The sequence below is a fragment of the Mustela lutreola genome, chromosome 3 (assembly GCF_030435805.1).
Source record: "Mustela lutreola isolate mMusLut2 chromosome 3, mMusLut2.pri, whole genome shotgun sequence".
Taxonomy (NCBI): Eukaryota; Metazoa; Chordata; class Mammalia; order Carnivora; family Mustelidae; genus Mustela; species Mustela lutreola.
Window position 1 is genome coordinate 78,110,138 of NC_081292.1, and position 22,665 is coordinate 78,132,802.

At 39.9% G+C, this 22,665-nt stretch overlaps 1 protein-coding gene across 1 annotated transcript in view; it reads right to left on the reverse strand.

Annotated features, from left to right (window-relative positions):
- Nucleotides 1–22,665, reverse strand: part of RP1 (RP1 axonemal microtubule associated) — a 363,653-nt gene that overhangs the window by 316,359 nt on the left and 24,629 nt on the right. Inside the window, exons 2-3 of the mRNA XM_059166436.1 lie at nt 2,191–2,829; nt 1,138–1,309 (exon numbers count right to left, since the gene is read on the reverse strand). Of these exons, the coding sequence (XP_059022419.1) occupies nt 1,138–1,309; nt 2,191–2,829 (811 nt within the window). The remainder of the gene's footprint in view (nt 1–1,137; nt 1,310–2,190; nt 2,830–22,665) is intronic.

Genomic DNA, 22,665 nt, shown 5'->3' on the forward strand with positions numbered 1-22,665 from the left:
CAGATATCTATTGAATATATCCATAATAGATGAGTTTCACCCACTTTAGCAATAAGTAGAGGGATTAATACTACTTAAAGAGCTTATTATTCCATGTCTACATAAAAACCAAAATTTAAGTATAAGTGGCAATCAATTCCTCAGCATAGGGCTAAAAAACTGCACACAATGAATAATGAGATTAAAATATTGAGCACAATGAATAATATGATTAACCGTGCCTGCATAGAGAACTTACAGCCCATCCTACACTCTCGGGCATCAACAAGCCCTCCTTCTCACCTACACAAAGGATTATGCTATACTGTGCAGCATTGCCTAAGGATTTATCAACATAGATTATTATTAACCAGCATGAACTGACTACATGAATTTTTTTAATAAAGAAAAAAAATGGATCCAAGGGCTGTGATTTTTACTGAAAGAACTTCAGAAAGTGGAGTCATACGTACTTAGAGATTTTTAAAACACACTCAACTAACCTGCTGAGCTCAGCTTTGATGCTGCATGGTACTATTTGGAGAAAACCATATAACTACCAGATGTCACTTATACAAATTCCATAGAATTCTTCTCCAAATCAAGAAATGCTGGTATTTTTATTTCTTATCTAGGTATTGTATGCCCTCCACATACACAAATAAAGGCTTACCCCCTCAATTTAATCACTGATTGGTCTGAAAAAATCTAAAAAACAAAAACAAAAACAAAAACAACCCTACAATCTCTTTAACTCTTTCCAACTATACATATAACCAATTCCAGCTGAGAATGTTTTCAGTCAGGCGCCTGGGTGGCTCAGATGGTTGAGCCTCTACCTTCAGCTCAGGTCATGATCTCAGGGTTCTGAAATCGAGCCCTGCATTGGGCACCTTGTTCAGTGGGGAGTCTGCTTCTCCCTCTCCCTCTGCCTTTCCCATGCTGTGCTCTTCCTCACTCTTGAATGAATAAGATAAAATCTTTTAAAATTTTTTTTAAAAATGTTTTTGATCCCCTCTTTTTCTCTCATGTGACGAAGGAAATTGGCCACTTAGCATGGATTGGGTTTTCTTTCTTTCATCTTGTGGTTAAAAACAAAACAAAACAAAACCCACAACTCAGGGCTAAAAATAAAAGCTACATATTTAAGGGACTTACTCTTTCTGCTTTCTGACCTAGCACTTCCCTTGGCGTATACATGATGAGAGATCCCTGGTAATCTTGCAGAATGCAAGTACTTCTGGATGTCATAATTTCCTGGTTTAAATGGCTCTCTTCCTGCTGCCACCACAGCTCCAGAGCTAAGGATCACAGCTTGGAGACTGGGAACCTAGAAGAAACCAAAGAGTTAAGGTCCTTACATGAGCAACATGACATTTTTGTTCTTTCCATACAGTAATTTTTTTTAATTTTATTATTATTTTTTAAAATAATTTCTACACCCAACATGGGTCTCAAAACTAAGTCAGATGGACTGAGCCAGCCAAGTACCCCCTTTCCATATATTATTTATAGCGAGTGGAATCAACTCAACAATCTTCAGGTTTTGAAAGGGATAATCACCAAGTGTTCCTTAGGCACCAATAATGTATAGGAAGTTACCAGTATCAAGGTGGGGATGACTAGACCAACATCTTGACTCAACCCGTACACTATCTGAAGAGAGATGTCTTCTGCCCTAACTAAAGGAATCTTTAAAAGGTATGCAGTTCTGCCTCTGCCTTCCCCACCAAAATATCCAGCAGTAGCCAAACGTCCACCCTGAGCCAGCTGAGAAAGGGCCTGGTAGCGACACTGACAGCTGCAGGGGAAGGTCTCCTCTGCTCCCCTACCAACCCTCCAGCATGGATGGCAAGGGAAAAAAAAAAATGCTTTCTCTACCTAACAATATCACTCTTGGCCGTGACTTTTCTGGAAATATTGTCACGATTGCATTCTGTGCCAACACATTATACAACTTGCGGCTAAAGAAGGAGAAAGGGGAAGTGAGTCTGAGATTAAAAAGAGCCCCTCATGGAAGTGGTTTCTTCAGATTCTGAACAGAGAACAGTGGGGCCACCCACCCAGGTGAGCCAGTGCCCTCCCACGAGGGTGGGAACGCACACAGACACACACGCGCACGTGCGCGCACAAAACCCTCCTTTCTCTGGGGCCTCCACCTATGTCCCACACAAGGCGAACTCCGACATGAACAACCCCCGGGACACTCACCTTCCTTCCGTCTGTAGCGTACAGCTTGGTCACCGGGAACCGCATGACCTCTGTCAGGTGCTGCAGAAACGCCTGGAAGCTCTGCGTGACTCTCCTGTTCATAACCACCACACGCCTCATCTTGGGGTCGCCATTTCTAAAAACCAAGAGCTTTCGTGGGGCACGCAGCATGCCGGGAGCAGCAGTGGCAGCTGCAGCGGTTGGAGGGGCTTGGTGCGCTTGCACACTGATGGCCCGGCTGCTGTGCCAGGGTCGTGGGCGCCGGCGGGCCTTGTCGAGATCCACTGGCTGCACCTTCCTGCGGTGGGAGCACAAGTAGGACTCGCCGTCCTCTAGCTCCTCCAGGCGTGTGATGCTGTGTCTTCCCCGCGGGGTGCTGATATTCCTCACCCCAAAAGGTAAGGGCACCTTCCTTGACAAGTTATCCAGCAAAGCATCAAATGTCTTGAAGGAACGAGGGTTGACCACCACCCTGACCCCGCCAAATTGCGGGTCTCCGCTCTTGTAGAAGCTGATCTTTTTGGCCACAACAGGATGCATGATGCTCAGGTGGCGCGGGGAAGGAACTTGACCTTCAGAAGAAGTCCGATGAATCATGGAAATACTAGTGGACGAAGTTTCGCTCATTTTGACTGAGAACTAAAGGGGAGGAAAATTATTCATCTCTGCAATGACAGTACTATAAAGAATACACGACAATGCAACTGCAATCTTATTACAGTTGTAGATATCTTGGCTATTCCTAGCGTTTCATTCATTCATTTATTCATTGATTATTCTCACCTATTTTGAATGATAATTTTAAGGGGTTTACAATAAAAAGACATAAATGAAACAAATAAAGGTATTCACAGTTCAAAGATAAAAACAATCTAAAGACACGAATAAAGGTATTGTTAAATAAATTATATTGTATACGCCCATGCACCGGGAAGCTATGCAACCATTAAACATGACAATATAAGTCTGTATTTACTGGTGTCGTAAAAATGATCCTAATCTATTACTAAGTGAAAAAGCAGTTTACAACATACGTATGCCATGCCATTGCCAGTATATACGTATTTACGATACTAATGGAAAAAAATCCTAAAGTATATATAGCCCTAATGTTGATGGTAATTATCACTGAATGACTAAGCGATGGATAAATATTTGTTTCTTAGACATTGCTGAATTTTGTGATCTTAAAAATTAATAGGTATTTGAACAATTAAAAAATATCAAAAGATACATATCAAAAGCCATCCAATGAGAAAAGTAAGAGTTTTGCAGTTGATCCATTTAGTTCTGCGTGTCCTGGCAGTCAAGGAAAAAGGGGAGACAGAAAGAGTTTATCGATTTCAAATTGTTGGGTAGAACCAGATGAGTTCATCTGGAGGAAAATGTTTCCTGACATTAAATTCTAGAAGGAATGTATCACATAAATCCTTAAATAGGGGCCATATTAAGATAATGTAAATGTTTCCATTACAGATTATAAAAAATGCAGGTAAATTATCTAATGCACCATTAATCCTACTTTGGGAAACACTGCATTAAACAAATATTTTGAATGAATGACAGCATTGCTATGACCTACTAAAAATGAAGGCACTGCTCCTATTAGTGGTTCTAAAATTAACCTCTGGGAGGGAATTTAAGAGCCATTTTCAACCAGTCACTAAGGTTTTTTCTCTTCTACTTTCTAAGTGAAGCAAGGGTCTGACTGACAAGTGAGCAGCTCATAGAAGCTCTGAGTTCACTTCTCATATGTAGCATACTGTGACTATTTTCCACTACTTTAAGTCACTGTAATTATTAGTGTCCTTTGACAGAGTGAGAATGCCCTACAGCCTTGAAGACAAACTGAACAAACTAAACAAAAGTGATCAATATTATAGAAATGAAAATGGCATGTTTCTCATTATATATCAGCTGTAAATTTGGCCCAAATCACCTACTTATATTTCCAACTGTTATCTAAGATTCTTCATATATCCCTAATATGATTTGCAAATTTTTATGTGTAATTTAGGAAAATACATTCCAAGATCAACCTAGAAGTTAGATAAGTCTCCCCTACTCCTTTCTCCAAGCAGTTTAAAGTAATTATAGTACTTAAGACAATAAAGGCAGCTGTAGCAGGTTTGTGCTTCAGGAGCTGGGGAATCCACCTTTGCAATGAAGTCAGCAAAACTGCACCTCTTCTTATCCTCAGCTGATAAACTGCGATCTGACCTTGAGCATGTTGCTTAATCTCCATGCCCTCACTAACTGTAAGAGGGATGAATTCTTTCAGTATTTAATAAAAACTTCAGAACTCTTTGCCTCTAAGTACTTTTTAGGTTGGTTTACTTACATACATATTTTTAAATAGTTTCCATAACTAGTGTTTGAAACACATTTTTCACCTAATTTTGGAAAATTATATTTATCTGTATGTAAATGCATAGCTAGGCTTATTTTTTCAAGATTTTATTTATTTGTTTGTTTATTTGAGAGAAAGAGAACATGAGCTGCAGGAGGGCAGAGGCAGAAGCAGACTCGCCGCTCAGCAGGGACCCCTAATGGCGGACTCCATCCCAGACCCCTGGGATCATGACCTGACCTAAAGGCAGAGTTTTAACCTACTGAGCCACCCAGGTACCTGAAAGTGAGGCTTTTAATTGCAATAGTCTTCTGCCTGGATCTCACTATTTGGAGAGCCATTGACCTGATAAGAGAAGCTGATAGCCCAAGGCATTTGTTTTGGGGTGGCTTTTTTTTTCTTTTTTCCCTTTCACTAAAAGAGTGGACATTTTGTGCTGGGACCAGGAAGGAAAATATAAAAGATAAGGACAATTGGAGGGAAGATGTGGCCCCCCGTATGCTATCCTACAGCTGCCCACCCCATTGTCCTAGGAAGATACCATATGCCCAGCAGTGGAGGAACACTTATAGAGAATCTATAGGATGGTTGCCAGGTTCCTTGAGGAGGAGGCTTTAGCAAGAATAAAACAATATAAGTTCATATGGTCCTCACTGCAGGTAAGAGCATCTCTGGGGGGACGCCTGGGTGGCTCAGTTGGTTAAGCGGCTGCCTTCGGCTCAGGTCATGATCCCAGGGTCCTGGGATCGAGTCCCTCGTCGGGCTCCTTGCTCAGCAGGGAGCCTGCTTCTCCCTCTCTCTCTGTCTGCCTCTGCCTGCCTGTGCTCGCTCTCTCTCTGACAAATAAATAAATAAGATTTAAAAAAAAAAAAAAAAAGAGCATCTCTGGGAATGCCTAGACATCATTGGGGAAAGTTTTAGAGTATCAAGAATTTGTATACATGCAAGTGAGGTTTAAGAGTCTATGGAAAGGTGGTCACTTTGTATCTTGCAGAAAATGAAGAAGATACAGTATTATATTGAATAAAAGGATCTATGTGCATATAGTACACAATATCATTTTGGGGGAAGAAAGTAAAACACAGATTCCTTCCAGGAGAAATGTTTCAACTTTTGCCTTGATATAATCCATTGTATCTCCTATAATTTCCATGGGAAATTCACCGAGAAATTCAATAGCACAGTTAAGGAAGAGTAGGGGTGTCATGAGACTATCAAAGAGGGATCTATAGCCCAGCCTGAAGGACTGGCACTGGAAGGGGGTTGGGGGGAGAGAGATGGCAGTTTCCACAGGACAGCCTGTGTGAAGCTGAGATGCCAGAGGCAGAATGGTAAAGATGCCCTCCAGGAAGAAGGCAGGGATTCGTGCAGCTTCTGCCAAAGACATAAGCAAGACCAGTGACATGGTCAGCGAGTCTGGACAGTAGAGTGTCCCTTTTTGTGAAACAGAGCTACCAGCCCTCCACAACTTTCGGTTACCTTGTCTTACTTGTCCACTCTTCTTACTCAGCTTTAAAAACTGATCAGAATGTGGATGGAAATTTTAAAATGTTTCTTTCCATACTTTTTAAATAGTAAGATTTATTCTATGCCCTCTGAAGTCGTATAAGGCAGTAACATTCTTAGGGGAGGGATATCTAGGGAACGAAAGAGCCGGAAGTGGCCTAATTCTTTTCCCAGCAGGTTAGGCTGAAGGAGAAGTAGAGGGGCAAAGAAGTAACAAGAGAATACTAGATTCCTAAGGGCCTCCACTTTTCTCACTGCTGACTTTCCTAGAAGTAGCAAAGGACTTGGTTAAAAAAAATCTCTTCCCCACAGTCCACATTACAGCGAAATATACTTCCAGTGACTTGTGACTTGGTAGCAGGCTGCATTCTTTTCATGGCCAAAAGTCAGATCACGGAACTATCATGAATACTTGTATTGCTTGTTAAGATTAAGCAGATGTTTTTCACAGCTTTTGATTCACTAGGTTTACCCATGATTATGCTTATCTGCGTCCTCATTGTTTTCAACACCTGTACTGCTCAGAGCTAAACAACTGTTCTACCAAGAGAGCTGTACCTTCTTACCACCATTCACTTGACAAAACACATTGTAGAATAACAAGATGCATGTGCATCATTTCATTAATTACATTTTAAATTTAATTTTCTACTACACACTAGGAATTCAGGCAATTCAGAAAGTATGAAGTAGATTTCTATCTCATCGGTATATTCATAAGGTTAGTTCTGTGGCAATTCAGAGATTTGACATTACAAGAAAAATTCACTCATTTGACAGTTTATCATTACTCTATGAGGTGGAGTTGAGTGTGGGAGTTCAAAAAGGAAATTCACCAATTCTCCCCTATGGTGGTCACAGCAATTGTTGAATTAAAAGCAGCTTCCTTCTTTAATGGATTGCTCAACTTCCTCTAATGCTTAGGTAAATAGTGCTCTTATAATCAGAAGAAAAAAACTTTGCCTCTATTTGCCTCTATTTGATTACACTAGAATTTCTTGATATCCTGAAGTTCCCTCCTACTTCAATATCAGCAAATTGTGGAGGTTTCTAGCTTATGTGGATAAAAGATAATAATTATTAACAATATTTATTCCTTTTTTAATGGTTAAGAATAGAACCATGTAATCTAGATATAAAATGGAAAATAAAATACAACTAGCTAAACACAGATTGTTTTCAAAATAAAGATTTCAAATAGTCGTATACTTACCAGAACTTGAAACTTCCCTTTCAAAGAAAAAGATGTTTTAAGTGATTTATATAATTCACATAATGTTGCTGGATAGGTAACCTGTTCATTTCATGCAAAGAAACTAATGTCTTTGGATTTATTCTTAGCGTATCTACCCAGGGATTAAGTATAGCCAATTAATTTAATCCAAGGTGATGCTAATCACCAGACAGAATTCACCTTAAGGGGACCACAGCCAGAAACAAACCAGTTCCTAGCATTCTCCACAGTTGTGAGGTCTTCCTAATTGGAGTTTTTCTTGCCCTGTCTCGCTTACCCCATATCTTTCTCAGGAGAAGATTACCAATTCATGAGCTTTTCTCTCTCAGACAGCCTCAAATTTTCATTTATTTATGTTAAAGAGAAAAGTTGTTATGCTACTAAAAATGAAATCGTTTGACATTTTATCATTCTTTGATAAGTAATTCTGAGTCAGTATTTGCTCATGGTAGTCATTTAAGCACTCCTGTTTATTACTGCATCAATGTAGTTCTAATGAAAATGGCTGTTAAGTGTGAACAGTTTGGCTGCTCAGCATAACACAAGACAAGTAAGAGAGGCAGCACATGATGAAGTGATTTTACGCTTCTGCATACGCAGCATTCTTTTGCTTTGCTTAATCATGATGAGATTTGAGCATGTTTTAGGACTTTGTCACACATGAGGTCCCCAGATGACACCTGCCTCTAATGGCTACCTGTAGTCTAATCCGATTTGAAGGTACCTCACCTAATCAGATTTCTTACTAGGCTTCCTTCCTCAGCTCTGAACCACAAAAGCAATGTAAGGGGTCCTCCAAGAAAAAAGGATCAGATTCAAACATATGCTCTCTAGTGTTGTCTTCAAACAGATCACTAAAGGAAAAAGACTATGAAATGACACACTGTGCCCGGTAAATACTGACTTGGTAACACGTCACCTATTAAAACGTAAACAAGTATAAGGATGGAAGGGGAGGGAGAGAGTCTCTGAGTGAAGGAAGGAAAGATGGGGGGCAGATAAGAGCAACAGCAGTGTTTGACTTTGATACAAACCTTCATTTATAATCATCACTGTTCAAACAGGGACATCGCTATTGACTCAATAAAGAAGCTTATGTTTATAGGGTACCAATTGGCATGAATGGCACCACTACTAGCTCCAAATCTAAGTGCACATTTAAAAAGTTTGGAATTAGATAAAGCCTGCCCTTAAATAGTTACAAACTAATAAGGCATTTCTGTTGACTTTAATTTGAATCCTATAATCTGTGTCTGATAAACAACTCACATCATTGGTTCTATTTCAACAGCAAAGGAATGTCAACTAAAGGAAATCTTCTGGGCATTTTTTAGGAAAGGTAAAATTTCATGCATCAGCGCAAAGAAGTTCTCCTTTTGTAAGCATCTCCAGTAACACGTGCTGCACTCCCACAACTCCATTTGGGAAGAGCGACCAAGCGCACCTGTTGTCCCAATCATGCCACCATGCTATCCCCCTGGCATAACTTGTCGCTGGCACATGCACATGCCATTGTGGGGAGTCCACACCACCATTTCTCAAGCTTGAATTTGCACATAAATCCCTTATGGACCTTGCTGAACTGCAATGGCTAACTATGTAGGCCTGGGGTGAGGCCTGAGAGCCTGCATTTCTAATCCCTGATGCTGATGCTGCTGACATTAGATCGTACTTTGATTATATTGAGCCTAAGAAATACCAGAAGCCTCTATGACACAGCTCATTTTTTTAACTTTTTTTTTTAAGATTTTTTTTTTTAATTTATTTATTCGGCAGACAGAGATCACAAGTAGTCAGAGAGACAGGCAGAGAGAGGGGAAGAGAAGCAGACTCCCCGCTGAGCAGAGAGCCCGTTGCGGGGCTCAATCCCAGGATCCTGGGATTGAGCCCCGCTGAGCAGAGAGCCCGTTGTGGGGCTCAATCCCAGGATCCTGGGATCACCACCTTAGCTAAAGGCAGAGGCTTTAACCCACTGAGGCACCCAGGCACCCCAAAACAGCTCATTTTAAGGTTCTTCCCTGTTAATAGCTTCAATAGCCATGACCTCTGAGGTGACCTGTCTGACATGTCTAAACTGTTAAATTCCATGTGGTTGCTACTGACAGAGTAGCATACATGCTTTGAGTCAGTCAGCCTTCAGTTCACATTCTATCTGTTCCTTCCACTTAGCTGGCTTGCCTCGGGCCATTTACTTAGTTTCTCTGTGCCTGTTTCGCTGGTTATAAAATGTGAGAAAATACCTACCTTATAGGCTCATTGTGAGGATTAAATGGAATAATACATATTACATGTTTGGCAGAGTGTGTAAATGTCCTAACAATTAATGGAAATTATTATTTTTTCCATGTTAATCTTTTAAAACACTCCCGTGGTCCTTGAAGCCTTTGGTAACATGTCTCCACACCTTACCCTGCCATACCATTTCTGATCTGACACCAGCTTACCTTTCTAATTTCATCTCAACCACGTATCTTACTCTAGTTTTAATTACTTGATACTTCTTAACTGTGGCTCCAAACTTTTGCACATATTGTTCCTTTTACTTGGAATGCCTTCTCCTAGCCCAAACGCCCTGCCCTCCATCACCATCCATCTTTGCATCTCTTCCTCCAATACTCAGTTCATCTCAGAAACCATTCTTGAACCCTTGCCTTCCCACTACATAAACATTCCCTGGTGAAATAGATACCCTCCACTGTAATCTGTATCTGTAAAAATATATGCTCTTGCCCATTTCATACTGCAGTACAACTGGTAGCTTCTTAGTCAGTAGGCTCGTTAAGCACCAGAAGTGCAACTTATTTATCACCTCAGAACTTCCAGAAACAACTCAGTGCCTTCCATACAGTAGATAGTCAATCAGTATTGACTAAATGAATGATCCCTGCTTCTGTTTAATACAGTATGTTATACAGGTATATATACCTGAAGAACCCTGCCTTACCTTAACTTCTGGAATTTACCTCTCCAGGCAGACCCACGGAACCCAGGGCAGATATCAAATTTATCAGGATGTATAATCATTTCATGCAGTTAGCATGGAACATACCCTTTTTCATTTCCATCCAACCCACATGGAACATCTATTCTGATGAAATTAAATTGCTGGATGTTGAACCTGAATGGTCTCTGTCTTGGAAACCATTCCTCACTTTACACGTATCCTGGACTTTGAAATTGAGATCTGTTTTAGTCCATTCAAACTGCTATAACAGGATACTATAAACTGAGTGGCTTAAACAACAGACATTGATTTCTCACAGTTCTGGAAACTGGGAAGTTCAAGGTCACAGTACCAGCCAATTTGGTTCCTGGTGAGGGCATTTTTCCTGGTTTGCAGATAGCCAGCCTCTTACTATGTCCTCACACAGTGAGGTGGGGGGAGAGACAGTACAAGAGTGCTCCTGCTTAGCAGAGTGAGAGAGCTCTCACATCTTTTCTTATAAAGGCACTAACCCATTATGAGGGCTCCACCTAATTACTTCCCAAGGGCCCCATCTCCAAATAGCATCACACTTGGGGTTAGAGCTTCAACATACAAATTTGGGGGTATGTAACTCAGTCCATAGCAGCACTTCCCTATAGACTTGGCCTTTTCCACCCAACCTTCCTTATTCATTCATTTGTTCATTCATTCATTCTATAGATATTAAATGCACACATTGTGCACCAAGCATACACACAAGTGAATGCAATAAAAAATACCTTTCCTTCACGGAGCTTACATTATCCAACAGAGACAAACTATGAACAAACAAGTCTTCAACATGTTACACAATGCTGGTTGCTATGAAGAAAAATGAAGCAAAGTAGGAAGAGTAGTGTTGGAGGTCAGGGAAGGCCTCCTTGAGAAGGTTATCTGTGAGCAGATACCTCAAAGCGATGGGGGAAAGACATTTAGGTATGTGAAAGAAGAGTGTTCCTAGAAAGAAAGTAAGTGCAAAGGTCCTGAATCAAAAGTAGAGTGTGTGGGAGGTATGTGAAGTACTTGGGAAGTGATAGGAAGGCCAGGGTAGCTAGAGCAGCACGACATCAAAGGGCCCTGTACCCTTTGGTAAAGACTTTGACTTTAGCACGTTTCCTTTGACCTGAGAACCTAAAGGAGGCTTTTGAGAAGAGGAGTAATTTCAAAGATTACTGTGAAGTATTACTTTGATTATTACTTTGGATACTGTGTTAAAAGCTAAAGTTACGGGGCACCTGGCTGGCTGTCAGTTAAGCATCTGCTTTGACTCGGGTTACAATCCCAGAGCCCTGCTTTGGTCTCCTTGCTCAGCAACAAGTCTGCTTCTCCCTCTTCCTTTGCCCCTTCCCCTGTTCATACGCTCTCTCTCACTCATGCTGTCTCTCAAATAAATAAATAAAATCTTTTAAAAAAATAAAAACTGAAGCTAAACATAGAAATAGGTGAGAAGGAAGATGGGGTAGAAAGGGCTAGGACTCTGAAACCTGGACAACACTTACACTGGCAGAAACTGTCTGAAACAACTATTTTGAAACTCTGGAGTCTATTTGAAAGCTTGCGACTTCCAGGCAAAGGTTTGGTTGGTAAAATTGTAGTTAATTTTAGTCCATTTCCGCCATTAGCATGGTAGTGGCTACCCCAACTCTTGTCCCCCAGCCCTGTGCAGCAGAAAACTATGGGGACACAAGCCTGCATTCCAAGCGCAGCTTATGAGAGCCAAAGTAGGCAATAATTACCTTGTCCTCCAAATACTGCAGTTCTGTGTTCTAATTGCTGATTACTGCTTCTGGTCATGGATATGCATACAGAGGTGTTTGCCCATTGTTGCAACCCCCAGTGGCTGAAGACCCTAACAGGATTTAAAGGGATTGCACCTGCAATGTTTTTTTCCCTTTCTTTCTTCCCTTTTCCTTTTTTGGGAGCAGGCTTTAAAGACTAGCATATTCAGAAGTTAAAGGTGTCTGGGAAGATTTAGAAAGTCACCCTGCATGCCCTGGGAGAAACACAGGCTCCGAGAAGACCTGAATAGATCTTAAGCTTTCATTCCAAGTTGATCTTTGGGAAAGAGACACCGTACAACAATTTAAAAGAAAACCAGCAAACCCTGGAGGAAGGGGAGAATTTGATTTCCAGAATTATCACAATATAGGACTCTACGTCTAGTTTTCAGCAAAAAAAAAAAAAAAAAAAAAAAAAAAAAAATACAAGGCATACAAACAAACAGGAAAGTATAACCCATTTAAAGGAAGAAAATAAATCAGCAGAAACTATCCCTGAGGAAGTCCAGATACTAAACAAAGACTTTAAAACAGCTATATTAAAGATTTTCAAGGAGCTAAAGAAAAACATTAACAAAGAGAGGAAATTGATACATGAACAAAATGAAAATATCAATAAAAAAGAAATATAAAAAGGAACTAAAAAATTCTGGAGCTGAAAAACACAATAACTGCCATGAAAAATTCACTGGATTGGTTCAAAAGCAGTCAAAAAAAAAAAAAAAAAGTAGGTCTTAAAGACAAGAGGAACAGAAAGAAAATAAAAGAAAGAAAAGAAAATGAACAGAACCTAAAGTAGCACATCAAGCAGACAAATATATGCACTGGGGAGTCCCAAAAGAAGAAAAGAGAGAGAAAGAAAGAGACAAAGAAATTTTCTGAAGAAATAATAGCTGAAATTTTCCCAAATTTTTTTAAAGATTTTATTTATTTGAGAGAGAGACGCCACAAACATGGCAGCAGGGCAGGCAGGGTGGGGTGCACATAAGCCAGGCATTTGTGTACCAGGGGGATGGATGAAAGGGGAAGGAGAGGGACAAGCAGACTCTACGTTGGGTACAGATCCCATGCAGGGCTTGATCACAGGACCTTGAAATCAAGAGTTGGCTGCTCAACCAACCGAGCCACCCAGGGGCCCCCCAAAAACTTTGCAAATTGGACAAAAGACATAAATTCACAAATTCAAGAAACTCAGTGAGCCCCATGTAAGATAAGAGACACACACCGAGACACATTATAAACAAAAATCTCAAAAGCCAAAACAAAGAGAGAATCTTAAAAACAACAAAAGAGAAGCAATTTTTCACGTATAAGGGGTCCTTAATAAAATTATCAACTGATTGCTTAACCTTTGAGGCCAGAAGGCAGTAGGTAATCTATTCAAAGTGCTAAAAGGGGGGATAAAAACCTCAACCAAGGGGCACCTGGGTGGCTCAGAGGTTAAAGCCTCTGCCTTCGGCTCAGGTCATGATCCCAGGGTCCTGGGATCGAGCCCCACGTTGGGCTCTCTTCTCAGCAGGGAGCCTGCTTCCTCCTCTCTCTCTACCTGCCTCTCTGCCTACTGTGATCTCTGTCTGTCAAATAAATAAATAAAATCTTAAAAAAAAAAAAAAAAAAAACCTCAACCAAGACTTCTATATCCAGCAAAACCACCCTTCAAAGATTAGTATTAGGACATTCCAGCATAAACAAAAATTCAGAGAGTTAATTATCACTATAGCTGCCCTGCAATAAATGTTGGAAGAAGTCCTACCAGTTGAAATGAAAGGACATTATACAGTAACTTAAATCTATGTGAAGAAATAAAGATTTCCAGGAAAGAAAAATGGGTAATTTATAAAAGCTAGTATATTATAATACTGGCTTGTAATTCTACTCTTTATTTTCTTATTGTTTTATTAAAATAAAAATGCATAAGAACCATTGTTAAGCAACATCTCTGCACTGAAAATATATAAAGAACTAATTTGTGATGTCACTAACAGAAAGAGGGGGAAATAAAACTATATAGAAGCAGGGATTTTGTGAGCTATTGAAATTAAGTTGATATAAGTTAGATTGCTAAGTTAAATATTATTAAAAAGAAATAAAGGCAGGGCCATTAAGAGAGTAATTAATAATCCAAGTAAGAGGTTAGTGTGACTCAGGCCAAGAGGATTACTGTGCAGGTGGTGGACATGATGAAATACTGGACATCTCCACCGTAGCACTGATAGCATTTGCTGCTGGATTAAACATGGACTTTTAAAAGCTGGCTGTGAGGGATGAGAGCAAAAGAATTATCAAGGATGACCAAGATTTTTTGTCCATTGTAACAGGAAGAATGAAATTATTGATTAGTTAGTGAACACCTCAGAAGTAGCAGTCTGGAGGGTAGGATATGGTGGTGAACATCATCTCCGAAAGCATATTAGACATCCAAGTAGAATGATCAAGTAGACAGTCAGATATATGTACCGTAGAAGTTAAAGGTGAAGGAAAAATTTGAAAGTCACTGATATTCTGATGGTATTTGGATGAGTGTAGATGAGAACTTCTAAGAAGTGAATGTAAACAGAGAAGAGAATGGTCTAAGGTAAGAAGTTAGGGCACTCCAAAGTATAACAGGCATGGGGAGGGGAGGAACCTACAAAGGAATTGGTGAGGAAAAGGAGCATCAACAGAGTGGTGTCCTAGAAGCCAAGGGCAACTAGTGTTTCAGAAGAGAAGGTGGTCAAATGGTACTATCTATAGGTCAACTCAGAGGAGTACTGAGAATTAGGCATGGGCTTTAGCAGTGTGGAGTTTATCACTAACCTTGACAAAAGCTGTTTTGGTGGGACAGAGTGGGTAAAAGCCTCGCTAGAATAGGAGAAAAAGACAACTGGAAGGAGAGGGAGCTGAGCCAGTGTCGAGTTAATTTTTTTGTTAGTTTTGCTTATTTTTGCTAATTTTCCCGTTCAAAATCAGATACAGGACAGGATGTGTGTGTACATGCTAGTAAGAATGATTCTGTCAAAAGGAAAAGTTTGATGCAGAAGGTAAGAGGGAAGAATTGCTGGAAGAGTGTCCTTGAGGAGGTAACAGGGACATGGAATCTAATGCGTGGTAGAGATCCGACCTTAACAGGGTTTGCAGGGAAGATCTTAGTAACAGAAAGGGTTGCAGAGAGGCAGGTGGAGGTAAAACCTCCTTCTGAGTACTTTTCTGATATCAGCAACCTCCAACCTCCAAAAAGAGGTTACTCATTGAGGGTTCAAGTGAGGAGAAAGTTCTATAATCTGAGAAGAGAGAATGTGTGGAATAGTCACCCAGTGGAGTAGAAGAGGGACTGAAAAAAGGTGTAGTGGGTTTGCAGGCTGAATTGAGGTTTTGGTCACAAACATAAAATGATGCCAACCAGCATGATAGAGGCTGGCTCACACTTCGCAGCACTAAACTGCTATGATCTGATAGGAGGGGACCATTTCTTGGTTTGTACCCTTGGTTTTTCCTAGCATATATCCATCACAGTTTACTGCCTGTACACAGGGACATTCCTGGCACCAACTACAGAGCTTTTCCTATATCTTAGTATGCCTGTCTGTAACTTAGAGTACTGCAAAACCAAGCAAAAGAGCCTGATCTCTGACCTGTGTGGGATCCTGCAATGTGATGATAGACAAGACAGGCGCAGCTTCTGTCCTGATGGTGCTTAGTGCCAAACAGAAAGACAAACTCAGTCTAAATATACTTTACTAATCAAAACATTGTAGTACGGAATGCTTCTTGGAAGGGAGAAATAACTCACAAAGATTTCAATATACACAGATGTAGTATATGAAGGCAGCTAAGACGGCAGCATAGTAGGAAGACCGTGGGCTCATGTCATCCCTTGAACACAGCTAGATGACTACCAAATCATTCTAAATACCCCAGAAATCAACCTGAAGATTGACAAACTCCACAACTAAATGAAGAGAAGGAGCCACATCGAAGAAGAAGATAAGAAGTATGGAGATGTGGTTTGGGGGACAAAGAGATTGTGGGTGCTGTAGAGGGGAGAAAGCCCTTGCCATGTATAAAGGGGAAAGAGAGTAGAATGCACAGGGGATTGCACAAGGAGAACATTTCCTCAAAGCCATGGGCTGGGAAAACCAGAGGAGCTGATGTTCATAGTTTTTTGCAAGCAGCGGGGCTTGAAGACTGGAGGGTTTTTTTGGTGGTTTGTTGTTTGTTTGTTTGTTTGTTTGTTTAGGATAATTTAATGGTTTTTCTTTTTTATGTTTTTTATTTTTTCTCTTTTTTTATTTTTTTCTTTTTTATTTTTATTTTTATTTCTTTTCAGTGTTCCAGAATTCATTGTTTATGCACCACACGCAGTGCTCCCTGCAGTACATGCCCTCCATAATACCCACCACCACATTCACCCAACCTCCCACTCCCCTCCCCTCCAAAGCCCTCAGTTTGTTTCTCAGAGTCCACAGTCTCTCATGGTTTGTCTCCCCCTCCAAATTCCCCCAACTCAATTCTCCTTTTCATCTCCCAGTGTCCTTTGTGTTATTCTTTATGCTCCACAAGTAAGTGAAACCATATGATAATTGACTCTCTGCTTCACTTATTTCACTTGTATCACCTAGTGCCATCCATGTTGATACAGAAGTTGGATATTCATCTTTTCTGATGGAGGCATAATATGCCATCATATATACGGACCATATCTTCTTTATCATTTGTCCATTGAAGGGCATCTTGGCTCTTTTCACAGTTTGGCGACTGTGGCCATTGCTGTTATGAACATTGGGGTACATATGGCCCTCCTTTTCTCTACATCAGTATCTTTGGGGTAAATACCCAGTAGTGCAATTGCAGGGTCATAAGGAAGCTCTATTTTTAATTTCTTAAGGAATCTCCACACTGTTTTCCAAAGTGGCTGCACCAAGTTGCATTCCCACCAACAATGTAAGAGGGTTCCCCTTTCTCCATATCCTCTCCAACACATGTTGTTTACTGTCTTGTTAATTTTGGCCATTCTAACTAGTATAAGGTGATATCTCACCATTCTAACTGGTGTAAGGTGGTTTTAATTTGAATCTCCCTGATGGCTGGTGATGATGAACATTTTTTCATGTGTCTGTTGGCTTCTTTGGAGAAATGTCTGTTCATGTCTTCTGCCCAGTTTTTGACGTGATTATCTGTTTTGTGTATGTTGAATTTGCCTGGAGCACACAGAGGGGAGATTATTCCCTCTTCTTGTAGCAGATGCCTCTCCAGGTTCAAAGAAGTCAGCAGGAGACATTTCCCTCCCCCAAATCAGCATAAACACAGCCACCTGAAAAGCAGCTCAGCCCTGACAGTGGTTGCCTAGCCTGCACTCTCCTGTGACTGCCCGTCCCTTCTCAAACTTCCTGTAGTGTCAGCACCAGAAGACCCTCCCCCAGAAGAGCAGTGGGGGCCCCTGCCCACACCACAACCCTAAAGCCTGGAGTTTTAAAAGTTGGGCTGCCTAGAATATAACCCAAAGTGCACAGCACTGCTCCTGGAAAAACACAGCAGCAGAGAGTGGGAAAATAGCAGTCTGAAAAACGCCTGGGACTTACAGCAGGGAGATTATTTGCTCTTCCCAGAGTGTTCCCCTGAGATGCAGCATGCATGGTGGTGCCTCTCCAGAGACAAGAGTTAGCTGCTGCCATCTTCCGCCCCGTCCCTCAACATGAACACAGAGCCATCTGTGGTAGGGAAGCAGCACAGCACCAACACAGGCTGCCTACCCTGCTTATACTAGGTCCCGTAATCCTACACTCTGGTGGGGCTGCCTTTCTTGGTAAAGCTTGCCTCAGTCCCAGGGCAGCAGGCTCCTTCCCAGAAGACCAGCGGAAACCACTTCCCACACCATGTCTTCCCACTGGAGAGTTCTGCAAGGCCTCAGTTCTAGTGGAAGCAGTATCAGATCTCATTTAACAAGCAGACCAGAGCACACCTAGTTAAAACTCACCACATACTGACCAAGGACCAAAGACTGCCCACTGCAGGCAAGGAGAGCCTCTGCAGATGACTGGCCCCATAGGATAGAGCACCCAAAGCTCAGCAGCAGAATGCATGCAGCACACTCTGGGGACACTCCCTGAAGCACCAAATCTGGGCCACTATATGATCTCTCCCTTATAAAACCATTACTCTCAGAAGTAGGAAACATAGCTATCTTTCCTAACACAGAGAAGAAGGCAGAAACTTAGACAAAATGCCAAGACAGAGGAATTCATCCCAAATGAAAGAACAAGATAAGGTCACTGCCAGAGATCTAAGTGAAGCGCATGTAAGTAACATGTCTGATGGAGAATTTAAAGCAACAATCATAAGGATATTTGCTGGGCTTGAGAAGAGAATGGAAGACTTCAGGGAAGCCTTTACAGTAGAGATAAAAGAGTTAAAAAACAATCAGAGATTTCAGTATACACAGATTGTTATCACAGTATTTGCGATTAACATAGTAATTATAGCTGACTTTCTAATTTTCACTAAACTTCCTCCTATTATTTTTTACCATTTTAAATAGGATTTGCCCATTCTGGACATTTTATATAAATGGAATCCTATAATATGTGGTCTTTTGTGATATGTGGCTCCTTTAGCATAGTTTGGCATAGTTCCTAAGGTTCATTCATGTTGTAGCATGTAACAGTACCTAATTCCCTGTTACTATTTTAAATAGTAATTCATATTACAGATTTTTAAAATTTGTTTTATTTTACTTATTCATTTACCAGTTGAATGTCATTTGGGTTGTTTCCAGTCTTGGGTACTTATGGATAATATATCTATGAAAATTTATGTATAAGTTTTTGGTGATACCATTTCATTTTTTTAAGGTTTTATTTATTTATTTGACAGAGAGAGATCACAAGCAGGCAGAGAGAGAGAGAGAGAGAGGAGGAAGCAGGCTCCCTGCTGAGCAGAGAGCCCGACTCGGGACTCGATCACAGGACCCTGAGATCACAACCCAAGCTGAAAGCAGAGGCCTAACCCACTGAGCCACCCAGGTGCCCCATACCATTTCTTTTTAAGAGAAAAAAAAATTATACATACCCACCATTTGAATATACTTTTGGTTTTCTTTCTATTTACCTTACTTTCTAATGATGGGATTTTGAAGTTTAATTTTTTCATAATGAAGAGGGTGTATCTTTAAAAAACTTCATTACTTGCCTGTTTTATCATTATATAAGATCCTGATAGATCCTGCAAATCAATACTCCTACATTACAAAGCAGAGTGGCCAAGAAAAAAAATTTCTTTTTCAGATTAACTGATAAAAACTTATTATCCAGACCAAGAAAAGTTTGGCAAAGAAAGATATAAAGAAGAAGATATAAAGAAGAACCAAATGGAATCTTAGAACTAAAAATATATAACTAAAATTTAAGAGCCCAATAGATGGTCTCAACAGCATAATGGAGAAGACAGAAAAATGACTGAACTTGCAAATAGAACAATAGAAATTACCCCACCTGAACAATAAAGAGAAAATAGATTTTTTAAAGAAATGAACAGAATCAGGGCACCTGAGTGGCTCAGTCGGTAAAATGTCTGCCTTCAGCTCGGGTCCTGATCCCAGAATCCCAGGATCAAGCCCACCCTCCCTGCTCAGCAGGGAGTCTGCTTCTCCTCCCCCTGCTCCTTTCCTTGCTTCTGTGCATGCTCTCTCTCTCCCTCACTCTCTTTCTCAAATAGATAAATAAGCTCTTTTTAAAAAATGAACAGAATCTCAGGGACCTACAAGATTTTAACAAAAGACCATTTCTTATTTCTGTTGCTAAGTCCAACTCAGCACCATGGACATTATATATAAAACAAATACTCTGAAAAAGATACAGAGAAGGAGGCAGAAGGATTGGTATCCTAGGAATGATATGACAATCTGTTCCATGAGTTGTCTTTTTGCATCCAGACTGGGTACTAGAGAAGCCAATAACCCAGAAACACCAATGGAAACAGATAAAAAATGCCCCAACAGAAGCCAGCTCTCTCTAGCCAAAGGTTCAGGAAGGGGCAACCCTAGCAATGCAGAAATAATAGCTGCCAACCACAACCAAACACCATTGGGGGGGCGGAGGCGAACCTCCACCAGTTTAGAAAGTCTTGATTTCTATCCTTTCCCACCTTCATTGTGGCATCTCTCCCTTTCCCATGCTGAGATGACATCAGGGAAGACCCAAGTAGGGACCTAATATTTCCGTCCCCACCTGGAAGTAATGGATCCACACTGCTGTCCTCTTTGCAGTGTCAGAGGTGTCAGAAGGAACCCAAAAGAATGCCAGAGTTTTTATCACCATTCATCAATTATGAGGCCATCTCAAACCACAGGGTCAGTGCGATCCCACAGGAAAACTAAAATCCACCCCCGCCCAGAAGTAATGAGGTGCTCCTTCTCCCGGGTGTCAAATGAAACAATGTGGGGAACCTGGACTTCCACCCATACCTGGCACTAGAGAGTGATACTCCCTTTCCCCTGGCAGCGTTGTGTCAAAGGACATCTGCTAAAACACAAGTTTTATACAATACCCACAGTCTTATAATGTAATACCCAAAATATCTAGGATGAAAAACATATATATATCCTACCAAGAACAAGGAAAAGCTGCACTCAGCTGAAAAAGGTGGTCAACAAATGCCAGCACCAACATAACAAAAAGGTTGGAATTATCTGACAATAATTTTAAAGCAGCCATCATAAAAACATAGTGTAATAAGTAATTACAAACATACTTGAAACAAAGAATAAAAGACCTTGGCAAAGAAATAGAAGATATAAAGAGAAACCAAGTGGAGACCCTAGAAATGAAAATATATAATAACTGAAATTTAAGAGTCCAATAGCACAATAAAGAAGACAGAAGAAAGTATCAGTAGACTTAAAGATAAAATAATGGAAATTACCCAATCTTGACAACAATGAGAAAACAGATTTTTTGAAAAATAAACAGAACCTCAGGGAATTTTAGGACTTTAATGAAAAAGCTAATATTTGGGTCATCTGAGTTGCAAAAGGAAAAGAGAAAGAAGGTGAAACTGAAAAAATATTCCCATAAGTAATATTTGCAATTTTCCCAAATTTTGCAAAAGACAAACTGCAGATTCAAGAAGCTGATTGAACCCCAAAGACAGTAAACTCAAAGAAATTCTCACCAAGATAATTCATTATTAAACTTTAGAAAGCTGAAGACAAGAAATTTTGAAACAGAAAAGAGAAATGGCACGTTACCTATAAGGGGAAGACAATTTGAATTTCTCATCAGAAACCATAGAAGTCAAAAGGAAATTCCAGCCATTTTTCAAGTGCTGGAAACTAGAGTTCTAATTCAGTGAAAATATCCTTGAGGAATGAAGAGAAACCAAGACATGCTCACATGAAGGAAAGCTAAGAAAATTTAATCATCAGCAGACTTACTCTAAAAGAATTGATAAAGCAAGTTATCTAATAGAAAGGAAATGATAAAAGAAGGAATCTTGGAATATCAGGAATGAAGAAACAGTAACAGAAAGACCAAAAGTATGAATAAATAGAATCGACTTTCCTTCTCTTGAATCTTTAAATGATTTTTGCTAGTTAAAGCAAAAAGTATAATATTGCCTTATTTAATTTTCGATATATATAGAGGAAATATTAAAACAATTATAAATGGGGGAGGTTAAATGTAGCTTTCTACATTTAAACTGGTAAAATGTCTACATCAGTATACTAATCATTATATATGTATAATACCTAGAGCAACCACTAACATACAAAAAGAGATACACTCCAAAATAATATAGATAAATAAAAATGGAACTCTAAAAACTGTTCAAGTATCCCACAAGAAGGAATGAAAGAGAACATAAAAAAATTTAAAACAGCTGTAAAATTAGTAATATGGCATACTTAACCCCTAAGATACCAAAAATTACATTAAATGGAAATGGCCTCATATACTTTGTGATTTAATTTATATAAAATTCTTGAAATGACAAAATTATAGAGATATAGAAATGGTTATCTGGGGTAGGGATGGTGTGAGGAAGTGGTAGCCCGAGGGAAATCTTTGTGGGAATTGCACACTCCTGTGTCTTGATTGTGATGATGGTAACACATGTAACATGTAACACATGTTTTAATTACAAGTAACACATGTAATTAAATGACATAACACATTTCCATCAACAGAAAGACACTTTGTCCCCATTTATAGTTATTTCTCACTCCTACCCATAGTCCAGAGCAGCCAGTAATGTTTCTGTCTTTAAAGATTTGTCTATTCTTGACATTTCATATAAATGGAATCATTCAATATGGAGTCTTTTGTGTCTGGGTTCATTTATTTAGCATAACGTTTTAGAGGTGTGATGATGTTTTAGCATATATCAGTGCATCATTCCTTTTTATTGCTAAATAATATTCTGGTGTATGAATATACCATATTTTGTATATTACCATTCACCAGTTGGTAGACTTTTGGGTTTTATGACTAATCCCATTAGGCAAGTGGTCACTACAATTTTTAATGCACTCTATACAACACAGGCATAGTAGCCATGTATCTGGAAATAATTGCTAATGAGAAACACATGGGAACTAAATGGTGGGGAACCATAATTCCCAGTGCTGTAGCAGACTCATGTCCCTATTTGTAAAACTTATAGAGTAGAA